The sequence below is a fragment of the Bubalus kerabau genome, chromosome 6 (genome assembly GCF_029407905.1).
Source record: "Bubalus kerabau isolate K-KA32 ecotype Philippines breed swamp buffalo chromosome 6, PCC_UOA_SB_1v2, whole genome shotgun sequence".
Taxonomy (NCBI): domain Eukaryota; kingdom Metazoa; phylum Chordata; class Mammalia; order Artiodactyla; family Bovidae; genus Bubalus; species Bubalus kerabau.
In genome coordinates this window covers 116055388-116076353 of record NC_073629.1, presented here as the reverse complement: position 1 = coordinate 116076353, position 20966 = coordinate 116055388, and the positions used below count along the sequence as shown (strand labels likewise).

The window sequence follows — 20966 nt, the reverse complement described above, 5'->3', positions numbered from 1 at the left end:
ATCTAGAGCATCTCACTGATCTAATGGAGATGGCTCACCCTGCCATTGTCTTACCTCCACATTGTTTTGGCTGTTTGAAATTTCTCATTATCATAAACAACGTTGCAAGGGACATCTTCTACTTTTAGACTTTTCCTTAGGCTGATATCCTAGAAGAGTTATTATTGATTGGGTCAAACAGCATTAACATCTTTCTGACTCATGATATATGCTATGAATTAATTCTCTTAATAGACCAGTGGGCTAAAAGAAGATGGAACCTGAGCAAACAAGTCAGGTCATAATTTGTAAAATGGACACAACAATGATGATGATGATCATAATGAGATAATCCCAGCAGCCCCTGAGGTTAATACAGGACCAGATTACACAAAGCGCTCTGTCAACTGCCACGCTTCTGAAGATACTAGTTGCTACTAATTTTGCCAGTGGTGAGTTTTCCTTTTCCCTACAGTTTAATTTTTTTTTTCAGCAAAAATGGTGATACTGCTGATTTTGTGTTTGACTCTAAAATCTAAAAAGTCTGGGTACTCTACACCTGTTTCCCTTGTGGTGGCGTCCTGGTGTGTGTGAGTTGCTCAGACCGTTTGCCTTGTATCTGTGTTTCGATGTTCTAGTCAACACCTCCCATGCGCCCGAGCACTCATTCGCTGGATGACGCTTCTTGAAGCCCTACTCCTGCACACGGGCCGGCACGGCGTTTAGTGTTGGCACAACTTGACGCCACGCTCCCCACGCTCAGTCTCCCCACCAGAGGTGACGCCCAAGTCATCAGAAGTAGAGCAGAGAGAGTGGAAGACAGAAAGAGAAGAAACCACGTGCTCGGGGCTGACGCAAGCAACGGATGCAAGAGAGGGCCTCACGGTGCGGAGAGGTGAGCTGGAGCATCCAAGGCCCATCCCAGCGTACACCCCGTCGCTGGGATGCTGCACCACCTTGGGGACGGATAGAATTTGATGTCTGCTACAATGTAGGAGGAAACCCTTAAGCCCATCAGAGTGTAAGTTCTAATACCTGGAGATGGGTTTAAATATTTACTCCAAAGACAAAGCCTGCGGCTTCCAGCTGGGGGGCGTGGCACTCATTGTTGCCAATGACACCTGCACGTCGCCTCCTGCCCGTTGATATGTGAGTGATGAACACTTGGCTACTGTGCATCTGAAGATGCTGACGGAAAGCACCCATCACCCGTGCTTATTTACACGATGCTTACTTAGCCACAAGCCATTTCTCAGTACAGGTTATATGAACAAGTTTATATGTGGTAGTTATAATGAGGTATGACAACATTACACAAAAGGAGGTTAACACTAAGGATTTTAAGTAATAAAATATGAATTTAACACTCACGCAGTCAGTTCAGTTGCTCAGTCGTGTCTGACTCTCTGTGACTCCATGGACTGCAGCCAGGCCTCCCTGTCCATCACCAACTCCCAGAGCTTGTTCAAACTCATGTCCATTGAGTCGGTGATGCCATCCAACTGTCTCATCCTCTGCCTTTCTCCTCCTGCCTTCGATCTTCCCCAGCATCAGGGTCTTTTCCAATGACTCAGTTCAATGTTTTATAAAACACAGTCCAAGATGCTCATATCTTGTCTTCTAGTGCCTTATTTGGCTCTGTGACCTCAAGAACTTAGTCCAATTGCTCAGTCCCTTCTTTATCGTAGTCCTCCTCCTCCATCTGATATACGCAATAGGCATTTGCACAAAACCCCCTGTAACTGAGCGGTGCACTGCTTTGACGGCAGGTGTCTCTGGCTCTCACTGCATCTCCTAAGCCCTTTCAAGGAGGTGGCCGTGATGCCCACACAACAGCCCCATGCCCAGGCCTGTCCACCTGGACTTCCTCCTCTCCTCTCCAGGCCTCACAGAATCATCTCTTAGGACTGAATAGAGGCCGTCTGTGAGGAGTGAGGGCACTGAGCAACTCCGTGTTTGCAACTGTGAGGATGTGAAGGGGGCTACTTGTTTGTGAGTCAGGACATTTGGGGGGCTGACTCCTCACTAGGAACATTCCAGAGAGAGGCAAGGTCTCTGCAGGCGTGGTTACTTGAAATGCCAGGCCACAAGGTTCGGAGCTGGTGAAGCATCAGGATGACTTGGTTCTCCTCTGCCAACGTGGGAATGATTACGTAGCAAGTAGGCCAACCATGGACTTGACTTGCACAGAAGAGCTGTAACCTGAAGCCCTGACCAGCCTTCCTGAAGACTGTGGGTCACGTACTGACGTCTGTCTCAGAGCTCCGCCTCCCCAGCCCTTTTCCTATAGCTCCTCCATGCTGACTATTTTGCTGATCATGAAAGCATCGTATCAACAGCTGAAATCCTATTCTCCACTGAACACACACATTTTTGAGAGGGGAGAAAGTCTCTACAGCAACTTTTATTTACTTATTGGAATATCTGTTCCCACAGAGATATACAACTTAGTATTGCCAACATCCCTCGTGTGTTTATAATGAAAATCATCAAGGGTTAACTTACTTTTGTCAGTTCTTACAGAAAGGAACACTCCATTTGGAGTTTAAATGACTGAAGATGGTTTCCTTAAACTGGAAGGCGTGGCTTTGATTTCTATGTGAACTGTACCCCAAAGGTCTCAACCACAGAATAGTGCAATGGAGGAACCGTTATCTGAAAGCCAACATAGTTGCCCTCAATATTTATCACTTACATCTCACATGACAGGTGATATTCAAGAATATTTACTTCATGCAAAAATAATTGCCGGGTCATGACATTAGGAGAGGATCACAAAGGAAGAGAAATAGTGATCTCCATCTCAAAGAGTTTACAATTTAATGCCGGAAACAACATAGCACACATTTGCCTAAGCCTCAGTGGGAAGAATGTGTAAACAGAGAAACAGCCAGCAGTAAGAAGGCATTTCTCCTAAGAGCAGAAGACGCCGAACTAAATAATGGCTTGAGTCATTTCACTTCAGATGTCACCAACTTTCTCAAATTCTAGTCTTAGAGAAACCCCACGAGACATGTTTAACCTCAAAATAATGAATTACTACTTAACTATCAAAACCTAGCCCGCTGAAACCTGGTTTATGGAAGCAGACCTCACCATGTGATGCTGATTTGGGGGAGTATTCTCAAGCAAATTAATTCTCAACCAAGAAAGCGAGAGTCTGTAAGCGTTCTGCCAAGTTACAGGAGTTTAGGCGAGGTGTCCAATTTATGTACCGGCAGGTTCGTGCTGTAAACAGAACCCAGGGTGTGGGCAATAATCGGGTGGCCAAGGCAGGGACGGGGTGAGAAGCCAGGCTCTGAAGCCCTAACAAGCCTGAGACGTGACCCACCGGGAGGGGATCGCTCATCTGGCTCACGGAACAGGCTCTGGAGTTATTACCATGTCTTCTAGACCATCTGAAACTAAACAAAGAAAACTTTTGTTTCTATGAGACAACCATGGATCCAGTTTTGATGCTCGTGATTTTTTTTTTTAATAGCTATTAGCACTGTAGCAGCAGCTTACGACTCGGCGTCTGCAGTGTGAGCAGTTTTGATAAACAGCCTCTGCGGGCCACACAACGGGGATAATGTATCCTTAAGTACCGCCAATGAGCTGCCATTCTGCACAGCCAATTACTTCTGTGCGTCTGTCACTCAAAGGAAAAATGACTGAGCCCATTAGATCAAACCTTTGTCACTGTTCCTAATGCACTCTTAGGCCTCATTAATCTCCGGGAGCAGCAACAGACCCGCCGGTGTCTCATTGCCTCCCCCGATCAGGCCCACGTGAAGCCTCTCATCTCTCCCCCAAGTGCTCCGCGTTAATCAAGCTCTCCTTATTACCCCAGTCCCTGTCACGGCGGAGAGCGCGCTCCCTCTTAAATGCTCTCATTATGACCCATCTTTAGAGCCGGCTAAGTGGAAAAAAAAAAAAAAAAGAGAGAGAGAGAGGAGAGGGAGAGAGGGAGAAAGAGGACGGGAGAGAAAGAGGAGAGGAAAAAGCAAGTCCGATCACATTAATATTCATGACAATAATTAGTATTCTAGGTCACTGAATATTCATGCTATTAGTTTGGTTTTTTATGGGTTTGCTGGATGTCCTGATTACTGAAGTGTGGAGGAAAACAGCATGGTTGAGACTTTCGATGTCAACGGTGGTTCATCCGCAAAACACGTTGAGATCCTCGCCGCCCCCCACCAGAAAAAAAATCAGCTCGACCCTTGGGGGTGGCTTTCCTATTTCGAAACTGCTGGGGGCCTGTGCTGGGGGGAGGTGGAGGAGAAGTGGGGGGGAAAGGTCTCCCCTCTTTCACAGAGGTCCCAGCATCAGTGTGGTGAGGGTGAAAACACAACCATAAATACCCAACAAAAGACGTGCTTTGGGGACCACGAGAGAGTCGTCATCTCAAGATCGAATGTTGCAATCAGGAGCTGGGGAGAGCACAGGAGTACAGAGAGGGTGGACACACAGCAGCAGAGCGGGGGGCCCCTGGAGATCCGGGGCATCTCCTGCTGCCATCGTGGGGGGAGCTGGGGGGTGGGGGGCACGGGCTTAGTAAGTCTAAGCCACTAAGTCTACCCAACGGCTAAATGAACACTTCATGGCACCTGCAAAATTAATTCAAAGACCTGAGTTCTCAACCCTCTTCCTTTTCTTCACCGGTGATGAGCCGGACTATCATGATGGATTCCTGACATAGAGCTCAAGAGTCAGGCTTTGGAAAGGCACAGCTTGTGTTACCCTTACAGGGGTGGAGGCAGGCACTGTTCTCCCGTTTTCGAGATGAGGAAGCTGGGCGTTTAGAGACACCTGCACAAGGTCCTAAGATCGGGGAGGCGGGATTCAGTTTAGTGTCTGTGCCTCCAGAGCCCCCACTGTGGGCCCTTGTGTTTTCTTGCTTTCTGCTGAAATGTCGAAATAACTGTCAGAGCTGACATAATTCTGTATTCTGTCAACCAACCGGGCCCCAAACTCATGTCAGAAAGTATTTCTGGACATTTGACCACTTTCTCTGGAAAAGTTTTTTTTTTAGAAAGTTTAGTAGCTCAGTCATGTCTGACTCTTTGCAACCCTATGGACTGTAGCCTACCAGGCTCCTCCGTCTATGGGATTTTCCAGGCAAGAGTACTGGGTTGCCATTCCCTTCTCCAGAGGATCTTCCCAACCCAAGGATCGAACCTGGGCTCCCACATTGTAGGCAGACGCTTTACTGTCTGAGCCACCAGGGAAGTGGAAGTCCTTCCACCTTCTCTGGAAGCATCCCTGAAATGACAGTTAGGTAGATTCTCTAAAATGTGACTCTGATGCGTTCCCTTAGAATGGCAATGTAGGACTTCCCTGGTGGTGCGGTGGATAGGAATCTACGTGCCAATGCAGGGGACATGGGTTTGATCCCTGGTCCAGGAAAATCCCACATGCTGCAGAGCAACTAAGCTGGTGAGCCACAATTACTGAGCCAGGGCTCTAGAGCCCACCAGTCGAAACTACCAAGCCCATGAGCTGCGACTACTGAAGCCCACATGACGAGAGCCTGTGCTCCCCAGCAAGAGAAGCTGCAGCCATGAAGAGCCTGAGCACTGCAAGGAATGTAGCCCTCGCTTGCTGCAACTAGCAAAAGCCTGCCCAAGGCATCAAAGATCCAGCACAGCTAAAACTGAAAACAAATAAATAAAAAGAATGGAAAAGGGAGATGCTGCCCTGGGCATCCTGAGAAACTGATCTTGGAGGAAGGGAAAGATGTGATGGGGAGGGGGGAATTGAATCAGGTCTGAATCAACAAACATCTTCTGGATTTTCCGTCTTCTTGCTGGAGTAGATGCTGAAGTAATTTTTTCAAAAACCCATTGAGAGGGAAATGTCCTATATCCATGTATGTTATCCAAAAATGTTTTCTTTCTGCCTTCACACTTGATTGATAATAGCCTGACTCTACATAAGCTTCTAAATTCAAAATGATTTGTTCATGTAACAAATACAAGGTGTTGTTCTTGAGAAGGCCAAGGTCACTAAGGGTTTTCTTCCTTGATAGGTTAACCTCAGTCTTTCCTTAACTTGGATACTTTGGGGAACTTGTCCATGTTTACAGAGCTTACTCTCTTATCCAATATGATACTTGACTCTTCAAATGGGAAGACCCTGGCATTTTCTTGGTTATCTCCAGCATCCCTTCTTCTGTTATATCTTTGATGGCCAGCAGTATCTTTAGCTATGTTCTTTATAGTTTGTAATCTATTTACTGAAATTTTTATTTCTGCAATTTCCCCCCTTAATTTCTCCTCAGATTTTTCATCTAATCTTTTGTTTGCTTCATTTTGTGAATACAAGAACCAACCTCTTAAATCTTTCTGATGATAGTAACTGTTGTTGCTTAGTCACTCAGGGGTGTCGGACTCCTTTGCACCTGCAGCGTGCCAGGCTCCTCTGTCCGTGGGATTTCCCAGGCAAGAATAACTGAAGTGGGTTGCCATTTTCTTCTCCAGTGCACGTTCCCGACTCAGGAATCGAACCTGTGTCTCCTGCTTGGCAGGCAGATCCTTTATCACAGAGCTATCTGGGGAGCCCTGATGGTAGCTGTAATTTCCTTACAGTGGAGCCGGGAACCTCCCCATCTTCACCGCAGCCCTTCTGCTCTGGTTAACTCGCAAGTCCCAAAATGAGACCCAGGCTGGGTGCGCAGTATGAAGGTATGACAATGTGTTCTTCCTCCTCCTTCCCAACCCCCTGGCAAAACGTGATGTTAATATCATCAGATTTCCAGCATTTTAATGTCTGAGATGTAGTCAGCATTCCAATACTGGCAAACCACTCCCCAATACTAGGAATAGCATAAGACTCATCCTTCCCCCAAGTGATTTTCTATCCCATTGCCCCTTTTAGACCCACCAGCTTCAATGGTCTTACTTGTGTGTTTATCGTCTGACTCCTCCAGCCCCCACTGCAGTGTACAGCCCTTGGAGGGAGGGTCTTGTTTCACCCCCTGGAACTCCAGAGCACTAATCAGGGCTGGGCAGGCACTGATTCAGTAATGATGGTAAAGGAATGGTACAAGAGGTGGAGCAATACAGAACCCAAATCATTACACCTGTTGAGACAATCTAAAAGTCAACACCGGCAATAGTTAGGCATCATGAGACGTGAAACACAGAATGCATCATGACTGCACACTAGAAAACCAAGAGAAACATCTGGATAATTATTTCAACTAAGAAAGAGTTAAGATGGCTGGATATAAAAAATACAAGAATTCAGAGCTTTCTTATTTCTTACCAATTAGATGGTATAATAGACACGCCCCCTAAAATGTAACTTTCACATTTCACCAAAATTTACAAAGTAATAGAATGGATTAACAGTAATCTGATCTATCCTAACAGTAATAGAATAAATTAACATGCAGAGGGGTATATAATAAGTTTGAATAAATGGGAAAGAACTGTGTTAGAATAAGAAACTCAATATAGCTAAGATGTCAGTTCCTCTACTACTAATTCATAGATTAACAGCATGACAATTAAAGTCACAGTGAGATTATTTTTAGGGGGAAGAGAAGGTTTCAAGTTATTCTGAAGTTTATTGGAAAAAAAAAATGGGTGGCAATAACCAAGAAAAACTATAAAGTCAAAGAGTAATAAGAAACTGTTACAGGTTATATTACCAGGTATAAACCGAGCCATGAATCTAAGACGGCAGAGGAAACCCACACAATGTGGAGAAAGCAGGTCAATGGAATACATTTTTAAGCCCAGAAACATAACTAATTTGATTAAATGAGGTAGTTGCCCAAGAAAGGAGACAGAGTCAACAGGAAAAGGAAATAACAAAGAGAGGAAGAACAACTAGTTATGTATTTGAATAAAAAGTTTAACTAGATTTCCTATTACATATAATAGACTCAAACAAATTTAGAGGCAGACTAGAGGTTAAATATAAAAAAGGGAAAGGGACCAACAGTAATATTATAAAACTCTGAAATAAATATGTATGATTTACGATCTTATTTCAGGATTATTAAAGGCTTTCTAAATACCTAACATAGAAACTATAGAAGTACAAGTCTAATGATTTTATTATATACCAAAGAAGGAGAACTTCTCTATGTAAGGAAGACCATAAAATCAAAAAAGCAAATAGTAAACTGGGGAAGTAGCTGCAAAATATACTACAAAGTGCTAATACCCTTAATATACAAAGAGTTCTTACATGTTAACAAGCAAAAGACAAGTGCCTAGGGCAGCAATGGGCAAAGGATACATCTAAAGAATACAACATAGAAACATAGGTGACTGAAAGACACATGAGATGTTCAACGTCAGCACGGACTGAAGGATCGAAACAAGCGAAGCATAAAATACTTTTATTGCTTAGGAGATTAGCATAGATTCTAAAAACGTTTAAAAGTGAAGTGAGCACTCACTCTATACACAGAAGTTTATTTTCTATAAAGCCTCTTTAGAAATGAATTTGGAAATGTGTAACAAGAATCTTATAAATGTTTGTATCTGTTTACCGAGTCACTTCAACTCCAGACTTTTATTCTAAGACATTAGTAAGTTATGCACAAAGATTTCAGAATAAGTGTGTATCAGGTCAGGCCTACGTGACTGTAAAAGTTATAGAAGGGAAGGCACACAACATCGATCTGAGTCTATACGTGGAGATAGAAAGTGAAACAAGCAATCAAAAAGCTGAAAAGAAACAGCAGTTCATCCAGAGTTCTAAACCAAAGTCGCAGAATTCTAATGAGTTGACAGTGAAAGATGAGGTTAAGTACTGTGGTAAGTTCTTTGTCAAGTAGCTCTAAAATAACTAATACCCATTTTTCAGCTGAAAAAAAAAATCCATCACTTAAAAGCAGCAATGATTTACTTTGAATTAAGTGTGCTGAGTTGGAATTCTTCCTGAGACAGTTCTATGAACAGCAGGGTAGAAGTCACTCTTGCTGGACACCAGTTGGTGACGCCGTCCAGGGCTTGGCTGAGGGCACCTCAGCCCTGAGCCCTGTGACCACAAGCGGCTTTCCTCCCCCTAAGTGGTGCTGTGCTCCGGCGGACATCATATTCCTACTTCCGAGTCCCTACTTGGTTTTTTTTTTTTAATTAATTTATTTAAATTGGAGGATAATTATAATACTGTGACGGTTTTTGCCATACATCAACATGAGTCGACCACAGCTATATAGGTGTCCCCCCCATCCTGAATCCCCCTCCTGCCCACCTCCCCACCCTCTCCCTCTGGGTTGTCCCGGAGCACCGGCTTTGGGTGCCCTCCTTCATGCCCTGAACTTGCACTGTTCGCGCCCCTACCTGTGATCCAAGGAGGAAGAAAAATCTACTGGGCTCCCTGAATGGCAATGCACGCGGTGTAGGTTGATTACCCGCTTGTAATAAACCGAGGGTGTGACCATGGAAAAAGGATTTTGTTTGTGCCCCAAAGCCTCCCATTCACCCAACAGCAAGACTCTTAAAGAGAAGGCAACTGGACATTGTGAACTCAATCCCTTGGCTGAGGCCCATAACATAACATCTTCTGGGAATGTGATAAGGTTTATATGGCATTGGTGTGTTTTCTATTTGTTAACAAACACGACATTTTCCTTAGGACAGTAAGTGGTGGTTAAGCTCCAAAGAGCACAAATCTCAAGATGACGTCCAAACCCCAAATCTTACATAGCCCACACGGCTTCACATTGTCAGGACTCTTTCCTCGTCCTACTTTCTGGCAAGTTCCCACCCTTTTTTCCCACCTACATGGGCATCCCCCGGAAGCCTTGTCCCACCTCCTGGGGTGGAGCCAAGCACATGGCCCTGGGCCTTCACACCCGCTTACCTGCACTGACTATGTGCCGCTGCACTGATTCATCTACTCATCTCTCCCACTACCCAGAGGCTGGGATTCCAGAGGGCAGGGATAACATCTCATATTTCTGTTCCCCCGGAGTGCAGGACACCAGCACACATTAGAAACTTCATATGCGCTTGTTGATTTGAATAAATAAATGGAGAGATGTGGCATGACGGTTGGTTAGAAGGGGAAATGGAAAGTTGGTGACTTTCCTTCCATAAAGGGTGACTGCCTTGCATGGAAGTTCTGGAGGTCGGGAACTTGGGATCCACACAACACACAATCCCTGGCATGGAAGAGATACTCAATAAGTACTTTTTGAACAAAAAAATAGTTTAAAATGAAGACATCAGCTTTTTATTCACTATAGAAAAGTTTTTTTTTCCCTTGGGCACTTTTCTCTCTTCCCATAGAGTTAGCACACCATCCTGAAAGGGAAAATTCACGTATCTCTTGGAAGGAAGGTCAGTAGGCCATGAGACCCCATAGGGTAACCTTGTCTACTTCCTGGAATGAACTAATGTCTCTGTTATGAGAAAGCCGAGTTTTACTTTGATTAGTAACAACAGCTGACGTTTGTGTTGTGTTTATGGGTTCCCACAGCACCTGCCATCACACCTCTGTGACGGAGGCAGGCCAGGCCGGACCAGCCTCATGCAAAGTGCGGTCAGTTACCTACCAACACCTCGCAGCACCCGGCAGTAGGGCACAGGCCGGCGGACCCCAAATTCTATCTCCTTTTTATTAGCCTCCTTTGGCCAACAATGTCATTCACACCGTGGAACGATGGGGTCAGCATCATTCCTCTTTAAAAACATTTAGCATTTCAGAAAGGGAAAAAAGGCAGCGTGTTTAAGAGGCAGGGACACATGCTAGGAATGACTACAGCACAGAAATCTATTTTGAGAAAATCAGATGCAAGCTGGAGACAAAAAAGGAAATAACTGAAATCTGTTAAGGGATTCCATTTGTTAGGAGGAGCCCGAGTTTGTTGGTGGGAAGACTTTAAGTCCTCACCACCTTTCCTCTGATAAGAAATCACGGAAGGCAAAAGCCACAGCATGGTTTGCCAAGACTCTTATACAACAATGAACCACAATACCCTGGAGGGCTTGCGTTGTACACCGAGGCTGGGAATTTCTCAATACATCCATTTTGAGAAACACTGATTTTCTCTGATGCTGAATGAAAGACAAATCCTCCTTTAAAAGAGAATGCAGAAGACCAAAGCTGTGTCGAAGAAGACATAACAGTTACAATACAAAACCGAGAGAGTCTGAGATTTTGTGCAGGTCCAATGGTTTGCTTTAAATCTTGCTCCAAATTGGTGTTTGCATTTTTCTATACACATTTACGACAAATTAGTTAGGACTAATCCTTGACACTTTAACAGTGAATTGATGTTTTTCAGAGGGCCCTTAAATCCTCCATCACGTGTAAGATGCAACTTTCAACCACCCAGCCCTGGAAAAGCCTAGCGGTCCATGCAGCTGTGACTCAAAGTGCCACAGTTTGCTTGTGGGCAGTGCTGGGACCCAAGCTGTAGGGGGAACAAGTACCCGCGGAAGACATGAGAGGCTGTCCCTTAGCCTACAGTCCAATGGGCAAAGCCTCCACTTAACCCGAGAAGCTCAGCACTGTCCCCATATCGGGGCCACCCATCGCTGGAGTTGGGCCGGATCTCTTCGGCAGGTCGGCTGTGAGCTTACCTGAATTCGGTGAAATGTGCAAGCTGCTCATGTCCTTGGACAGGCCGTTGGTTTTCGGGCTGGAGATGGGTGCGCAGGCCGACGTGGCTCGGGGGGGCCTCTTCCCTGGGACTTTCACAGTGGTTCTCAGAAGATCAATCTCTTTACCGTGAACATTCTGCATGTAATCCTGTTCAAAACGTTAAAACACCCAAGAGAGATTAAAAGGGAGACCTTCTACAATCTAGGACAAGAGGTTCTATGAGACATCATGAGGCGTCATCCTATGAGCCTTCCACGGTGGTGAGCGCTTTAAAAAATAAGGAGGCTTTGATCTGTCTTGTCCTGATGGCGTTATCATTATACTGAAATCAGTTCTGCCTCTGTGTCCTGAACTAGCCCAGGCTCTGGAGATATAGGAGACACTTCTATGCAGGAGGATAAAGAAAATAAATACAGACATGAAATCCTACTCTCTGAGTTGATCCTTATCAGATGCCATATGAGGAGCCTGGGCTCTTCCTGTGAGTTGCAGGGAAAATTCCATGGAGTAGGAACTATTTTGTAATAACCTTTTTGTCTCTGATGGCGATACCCTTAAATGTCTAGCTAAGTTGTCTGCTGGGAACTCAGGTAAACACTCTAACTCAGAGGCCAAGCGTTTTGTTCAGGAAGATGTCTGAGGGGTCAGTGGTAGGGTGCTGAAAAAACAGAGGTCCCTGATGGATGGACAAGAGCTGGATGTTCAAGTAGAAAGCACATTATTTATACTCAGTGTGAGGTTTCTTCAAGGGATTCGCTGTACTCAGAAACAGTGTCTTGCTGCTGTCTGTGTTTTGGAGGTGAACGACTAGCGGTTATCATGGAACTAAGGAGAAGTCTAGGTACACAGTGGGGTGTCATGCAATTCCACGTGGAGGAAAACAATACTTAGGAGTCAGCTGATGGATGGGCAGAGATGAGCCGGCAACTGAGAGCCAGGGTGAGGGGTCTCTTGGCGCATTAGGAGTTATTGATCTTTTCATGCGTTTTTATGGGCAATAAGCCCCCTTGTCTCTGCAGACATATCATTAAACCAACGTCACACACTGAGAAACGATGCAGTCTATCTAAATCACTGTTGGGTAAATAATATTTCAAGTGTTTTAAGACGAACCAGGGAAGGAAATAAACGGATTCCTTGCTTGGCAGAATCCCTCCTGCGTGTTTGCTAAGTCGCTTCAGTCGTGTCCGACTCTTTTTGACCCCAGGACTGTAGCCCACCAGGCTCCTTTGTCCATGGGATTCTCCAGGCAAGACTGCTGGAGTGGGGTTGCCACTTCCTCTTCCAAGGGATCTTCCTGACCCAGCGACTGAGCCCACGTCTCTTACGTCTCCCGCACTGGCAGGCAGGTTCTTTACCACTACTGCAGCCTGGGGAGCCTGGCAGAATCCTGGGGGGATTCATTTTACGATATCAAAGAAAAACCAATACATGTGTATTTCGTATAAGCAATCGAGTTCAAGTCAATCTAATTTTAGAAGAACTACCAAAGGAGCCAGTGTGTGGGCTGCAAGGGACCCAGGGAGACGGGAGCAACGAGCCGTTTCCTCATAGCTACCTGTCAACAGGGCCAGTAGATGCAGGGAGAGAAGGAGGCGATGGTCTAGCAGCAATTGCACAGTCAAAGGGGCCAGGAAAGTTGATCAAGGTGTGTGACGGACACTCGAGAGGAGACACAAAGTACCAGGGAAGCCAAGAGAAGGACCCCACTGGCTTCTTTTAATTGCAAGACAAGGTCAATATTTCAGGAGGTGAGGCAGCTGAGAAGCAGGGACTGATCTATCCAGAAGCAGGAAGTTTTCTGATAGAAATTATGGCCCAAGAAGGAATCCAAAGTCCAAGATTCCAACCCGTGGCAAGAACCCAAATTGAGTTGTCAGGACAGACAGAGCCGTCCTCTCTCGGCCATATGCAGGGGGGAGAACCGGCTGAGCATCACACCTCCCCCTGGAACCTAAGCAGCTGAGAGTTGTGGCCACGTGGGGGCCACTCCAGACTCAGGAAAGGGGCTGGGAGAATTCTCAACAGAGGAGGAGGAAGTGCTGGAAGAGAAACTCCATCACATGAGGGGAGCCTGTGATGGAGAATACAGAATCCCAGAAGGTTCGCTGAGCACCAGCCCAGCAAGAGAAAAAGCAACGGGGTCACAGGGGACCGCCCAAGGACAGACCTCAGACGGACAATTCTTAGCACGTAACAGAAGCTCAAAAAGCCGCAGCTAGACTCAGGAGGAACGTGGGACTGCAGACGGATAGGGGAAGGATCAGGGGGTGCACCACAGTGGGGGTGAACTCAGACCAGCTCCTCCAGGGAGGGGCGAGGCTGGGCCTTCCTCAGCGATGATAAACCATCCAGATGGAAGCGGCTGCACCGGCTTGTACGCCGTCAGTCGGGGAAGCCGGGGGCATAGGCACTGATGCACCTGGGGCTGGACCAGCCGGGCATGTCATCTCCCATCTCTTGGGGGGGCGGACATCTGCCAGGGTTGGCCATGGGCATGTTGGAAGGAGAGTTATCACAGGTTTCGGGAAGGGAGGTGCTGTGTCCAACTTGGAACAGACTAAAGATTCCACTTGAAAGTTAAGATGCTTAGAAATTGCACCCCCCGACTCCCACCACAAATAGTATTTACTATGAAAAAAATTGTGATCTCAAAAGGATGAGGACTAAGGATAGAAAGAAAGTCGTTATCCTTAGATTAGGCTGAAGGATAAGGCAGACGGGAGGAAACACTGAGGTCTCAGGACGAAGCTTATCAAGAGGCCGGCGAACAAAAAACAGGGAAGTGACCTTCAGTCAGCACAGGACCAAAGGTCAAGGTCACTGTGGAAAAAAGGTTGTTGTTCTCAAGCAGTTTTCACTTACTTCCATTGATATTTCCTGAAAAGGGGCAAACCTCAAGTTTCAAAACCAAAGTTAGGACTTGTAAATAATGAATTCCTTCTTGCATAGTTACTCCTTTAAAAATATCAACTTGCTATAACTTTCTTCTTTAATGCCAATTCTTAACAAATTAAAATACAATAACAGGAGTGTAATTGAGCATTTATGGCTTATGGGCTCTGAAATGAGCCTAATCAGAGAGTGACTAAGCCTCAGCATGGCCTCCTTTTTAATAGGCATGTTTTAACATACAATAACCAGGATATTTTATTTAAAATTATTATAGAAATGTACCAAGTGCCAGCTCTCCAGATCTGAATGTGGCGAAGGGACCCATTTATCTTTGGCTCAGCACAGGCTGAGGGATCTGTTTTTCCTGCCTGAGTTAGGTGCTTCAAAGCACAGAAGAATTAGTTCTTAAGAAATTCAGAGGGTAAATTTGGCAATTCCTAAATTTCAAGCCTCTAACATTGCTAAAACCTTTACAAGATGCATTTCCTAGTCCACACAAGTCTTTCAGCTTGGTGTTTTCAGAAACAGGTGGATACCTGAATGAGTGGCTTCGAGCTTCTCCCAAGAGAAACAACACGGGAGTTTTCTGGTTTTGAAAGAATTACCCTTCTCATCTGGTCCCAGCTTGGGACTTGAGGAATTGAAGCTACAACCTCTAAATAATGTCGGCTCTTAGAAGTGGGACGTGGGGCCCAGTGGTCCAAAGTAGGGACCTCGCAGGGCGAAATAAAGCCGGCGAGCTTGATTTTGATATGCAAATGTTCCAGATACATCCCTTCCCCATGTTCCTGGTAGAAAAATGCTGATCGAGGATAAAAGGGGAAAAAACCCTTTAACAAGGCATGAGGGTAATTCAAAGCCAAGTACTTTTAAACAGCACTTAACAAGTCCCTGGGGCCCACTCAAGAGCCCGGCCCCCCAGAGGTGCCATCTCCTGCCCCTCAACAGCTTGAAAAAGTAGTAATTGCAAACCTATTTGCATTTTTCTTCTCAAGTTGTCCGTGCTCGTCGCCTGGATTATTTTTTGCAAGCAGGCGCCGGAGCGGAGGGACCGTCCCGGACCGAGTGGCTGGAGCTCGGTAACCGCGCCTGGTGCCCCCCTGCCACCCGGCTCCCGCACCTTTGCCATCCCTTGTTTTTTACATTTTCCTCCTAATTATGTTGCATCTATTGCCGTACACTTAATTAGCTGCATTAATGTGATTTCTTTTCACATAGTCAAGCAATTAAGAGCTATGATTGAGTTTCATTCAATTAGCCTCAACAAACATGCTAATTGATGTCCCAGATGCAAATGAGGTACAGTGAGGGAACCTGCTAGCAACTGAGAGCGTGTCAGGGACCCGCAGCTCCCAGCTTGCCGACGGCAGCACGGCTCCACGTGGCTCCCACCTTCCTCGGGCCGCCCTGGAGACGGTGCGGAGCCCTGCGCACCTTGGCGGGTGTACCAGATCCCTCCTGATTGGAGCATTAATGAATGCGCTGCGGTAACGGTTCTGTCCTAAAATCTCACGGTTACGACTTACCAGGACCGGAAGGTCATCACTGAAGAAGCACCGAGTTCCAGCCAGGAGACTGGCATCAAGTCCCTATCAAAATACTGCACGAGGCTCCTAAAAAAACCCATCCAGGAGCTCTCCCCAGACAGCCAAGGGAACACTGTGTGGGTGTCGTCGTGGCCATCCCAGAGCCCTCTGTCTGCCTGACGCCCTACAGTTCTCAGTAAATGGTGAGTTCATCTTAGTCAGCTTGGGGGCATTTGGCCCTTGAAGTTAAGCTCAAAATACAGCAATCCATCAATAGTCCCTAAAAATACTCTTACTATATTGATTCTCACTGTTTCCCATCCCTTTGTTACCTTTGGCTGTCTGGTGAAAGATGGTTTGCTTCATGTGTTCATAGGGTACCAAAAAGCAGTTTAACAAGATCTTAGAGAGAAACCCAAATGCATCCATGATGTGATTGGCATCTCAAAGTTAGATCATCAGAATAAAACACACAGCTCTGAAATGCAATCAACATCATTCCAATTTCACATATACTTTTTAAAGGGATTAACACTATTCATTTCCATAATTACATGATGGAAAAAATTACAGGAATCTGTATTCCAATTAGGCTTTCTCAATAAGTTCTGGTTCCTAACTGTACATAAAATGCTGAGAAATTTACACTTTTCTATTACTGTCTAATATTTTGTCTAAGTGAGATAACTGTTAGGACAGACTAATGCTGTGCTTTGGTCTTCGTGTCATGGCTAATCTAATCAAGCATTTTCTCTTTGCATAATCTAAGTTCAGCAATCCTCAAAGTGTGGTCTTCAACACCCTATCAGGGGATTCACAAGTTCAACACCATTTTCAAATCAACCCCAAGACATCACTTGCTCTTTCCCTGTGTTGAAATTTGCTTTGATGGTACAGAAGCGGTGTGAGTGATAAACCCTGATGGCGTCTCAGCATGGAGCAAGACTGTGGTAACCGGGTTGTGCCGCACATTCTCTTTATTTTACTGATTCCTATGCTCTCAAAATGCAAACAAAAAACAGCTTCACCCAAGGATGTTCTTAATAAACCAAAACCTACCGATTAAAAACAATGGTAACCTCTGACCCTTTAAATTTCTCGGGTGACGCAACGGCAAGCACACTTCAGGGTTTCTGCTGCACTTTGAAAGCAGGAAAGCTCTTGCGAAGTGTTTCATTCACAAGCTGAATTTGTCACTTGTTTGCTGGGGCAACACTTCTACTTGAAAGAAGGACTATGTCAGACACTAAGTATGGTGATTCAGTCTTGGGTGCTTGGCAGGTATTTTCTTGAAAATGAACAAAGTAAGTACTGCAAGGAAAGCAGCTGACAGGGTTTGTGGCCAGTGGTAGAATTTGAGCTTTCTAGTGATGATGTGAGGAGAAGGCAATGGCACCCCACTCCAGTACTCTTGCCTGGAAAATCCCATGGGCAGAGGAGCCTGGTAGGCTGTAGTCCATGGGGTCGCTAAGAGTCGGACACGACTGAGCAACTTCACTTTCACTTTTCACTTTCACGCATTGGAGAAGGAAATGGCAACCCACTCCAGTGTTCTTGCCTGGAGAATCCCGGGGACGGGGGAGCCTGGTGGGCTGCCGTCTATGGGGTCGCACAGAGTCGGACACGACTGAAGTGACTTAGCAGCAGCAGTAGCAGTGATGATGTGAAGTTTGAAAACCTGTAACTCTCACCATGAGATTGATACCTTCCAAATACCCAGAGACTTTTTTCTGACAAGACTGGTGGTGATATTAATGAATGTGATTTGGGGGGTATTCAAAGACCCTGATTTAGAAAAGGCAGAGGGACTAGAGACCAAATTGCCAACATTCATTGGATCATCAAAAAAGCAAGAGAGCTCCAGAAAAACATTTACTTATGATTCACTGGCTACATTAAAGCCTTTGACTATGTGAATCTCAAGAAACTGAAAAATTATTAAAGAGATGGAAATACCAGACCACCTGACCTGCCTCCTGAGAAACCTGTATGCAGGTCAAGAAGCAACAGTTAGAACCAGACATGAAACAACAGACTGGTTCAAAATTGGGAAAGGAGTACATCAAGGCTGCATACTGTCACCTGCTTATTTGACTTACATGCAGATTACATCATGAGAGGTGCCAGGGTAGATGTATCACAAGCTGGAATCAAGATTGCCTGGAAGAAAGATCAAGAATCTCAGATATGCAGATGACACCACCCTCATGGCAGAAAGTGAAGAGGAACTAAAGAGCCCTTTAAGAAAGTGGAAGAAGAGAGTGAAAAAGCTGGCTTAAAACTCAATACTCAAAAACTAAGTTCACGGCATCCAGTCCCATCACTTCAAGGCAAGTAGATGGGGAGCAATGGAAACAGTGGTCGATTTAAAAGACGCTTGCTCCTTGGAAGAAAAGCTAGGACAAAGCTAGACAGTGTATTAAAAGGCAGAGACATCACCTTGCTGACAAAGGTCTGCATAGTCAAAGCTATAGTTTTTCCAGTAGTCATGTACGGATGTGAGAGTTGGACCATAAAGAAGGCTGAGTGCTGAAGAATTGATGCTTTCCAACTGTGGCAGTGCTGGAAAAGACTCTTGAGAGCCCCTTGGACCACAAAGAGATCAAATCAGTCAATCCTGAATATTCGCTGGAAGGACTGATGCTGAAGCTGCAACTCCTTTGGCCACCTGATGTGAAGAGCCAATTCAGTGGAAAAGACCCTGATGCTGGGAAAGATTGAGGGAAGGAGGAGAAGGTGGTGACAGAGGATGAGATGGTTGAATGGCATCACCGATTCAGTAGACACGAGTCTGCACAAACTCTGGGAGATAGTGAAGGACAGGGAAGCCTGGTGTTCCTGGGGTTGTAAAGAGTCAGACATGACTTAGCAACTGAACAACAACTCAATGAAAAGTGTCACCATTTGGAAACCGCATACCTCAGTTAAACAAGCTTTCTGAAACCACTGACGCTGAATGTCACATGCATGGATACAAGTTCATTCAAAGGGCAAGACAGGTCATTGGATTTTAAATCAGCAAGGAAAGTAAACTTCATTGAATTCCTAATCTGTAAGAAACTGTCACATGTAGAGTTTTGGTGCAGTACCTGAGAAGACCCACAATCTGAAATGGCTATTCAAGTGCTCCTCCCTCAGCCCTGCTACGCTGTTGGTGGGAATATAAATTGCTGCAGCAGTATGGAAAACAGTACAGAGGTTCCTCAGAAGCTAGAGCTGCTACGTGATCCGACAATCCCACTCCTAGTCGCTCAACCACGTCTGAGTCTTTGTGATCCCACGGACTGTAGCCCGAGAGGCTCCTCTGTCCGTGGAATTTCCCAGGCAAGAATAGGGAAGTGGGCTGCCGTGTCCTACTCCAGGGATCTTCCTGGCCCAAGGATCAAACCCCCATCTCTTGTGTCTCCTGCATTGGCAGGCAGATTCTTTATGACTGCGCCCCCTGGGAAGCCCAAGTATCCAGACAAAATTACAATTCACAAAGACACAGGCAGCCCAGTGCTCAGTGCAGCAGTAATGACAACAGCCAGGACACGGAGACAACTCAAAAGCCCGCTGACAGATGAACGGGCAAAGAAGTGGTGCGAGTGAAGTGGGGTCGCTCAGTCGTGGCCGACTCTGCGACCCTGTGGACTGCAGCCTACTAGGCTTCTCCGTCCATGGGATTCTCCAGGTAAGAGTACTGGAGTGGGTTACCATTTCCTTCTCCAGGGGATCTTCCCGACCCAGGGATTGAACCCGGGTCTCCTGCCTTGGAGGCAGATGCTTTAACCTCTGAGCCACCAGGGAAGCCCCCAAAGAAGTGGTACATACATACAAAAGACTGCTACTCAGCCATAAAAAAAAAAAAAGGAAAAGAAAAGAAATAATGCCACTTGCAGCAACATGGATGAACGCAGAGACGACCATACTGAGTGCAGTGAGCCAGACAGAGAAACACAAGTGTCATATGACGGCATGTATATAGAGAAATCTACAATAGGACACAACAAATGAGCTGATCTAGGAGACACACTCACAGCCGTAGAGGACAGACGTGAAGTTGCTGGGGTGGGAGGGGAGTGAGGGAAGGAGGCATTGGGAGTTTGGGGTTAGCAGATTCAAAGTAGTATATATAGGAGGGATAAGCAACAAGATGCTACTACACAGCACAGGGCCGTATATTCAATATCATATAATAAACCATAATGGAAAAGAATATGAAAAAGAACGCACACACGAATCGCTGGATCACTGTGCTGCAGAGGAGAAATTAACACGCCATCGTGAATCAACTACGCTTCAAGAACAGAAAATTTTAAAAGCACACAACATTTAAAAAAAACAAACTCCTCCCTCTTCCAGCCAAATATCTTTATGAGAGTATTTTTTTACATACTTTAAAAGTGCTTTGAAAAAAGGAAAACAATGCTACTCTGCTCACAATTTCCTTTTGTTTTGGAAAATATCTTTTTCATAAACAATGTTTGTGGTTTAGTATGTAATGAGTGGGTTATTATTATTTTAAATGAATTCTAGAATATAAAATTTTTTTCTGTTCTAATTTCTCCCATGACAAACATCAATAGATATAATCCACAGAAACAAAAACTCATTCAGATGCCTCGATTTTGAAGCAAGTATACGGGCCCTAGAATCACGAGTCCAACTTAATGTTCACAAACCAGCCACGGGCTGGGTGTGTGTGATTTTATGCACACAACTGGGGGCAGCGCAGCTACCAGACACGGTCAGCACCCTGCCTGTCTTCTCCTGGAGGAGGGGAATAACTCAGTCTTCCCCATTTCCACTACACTTCACGTATGTCCAGTTTCAAGAAGAATAGAAGTCTGTATAAATCCTATTTTTAAAAACCTTAACTTCTGGGCTCAAAAAAAAAAAAAAAAAAAAGTATGTAAGAGAAGCCATTGTCAGATGTCCTGCCATTCCCAAACTCCGCTTAATACTATTTTCAAAGGAAATACCTCTATAAAGACATACACAATACCATCCCTTCAAAGAGACCAGTGA

The 20966-nt window shown here is 45.4% G+C and overlaps 1 protein-coding gene across 10 annotated transcripts in view; it reads right to left on the bottom strand.

Moving 5' to 3' along the window:
- Positions 1–20966, bottom strand: part of AGAP1 (ArfGAP with GTPase domain, ankyrin repeat and PH domain 1) — a 562171-nt gene that overhangs the window by 165009 nt on the left and 376196 nt on the right. For all 10 annotated transcript variants that reach the window (XM_055586531.1, XM_055586533.1, XM_055586526.1 and 7 more), the window contains exon 11: positions 11514–11682. In XM_055586531.1, coding sequence (XP_055442506.1) covers positions 11514–11682 — 169 coding nt within the window. The remainder of the gene's footprint in view (positions 1–11513; positions 11683–20966) is intronic.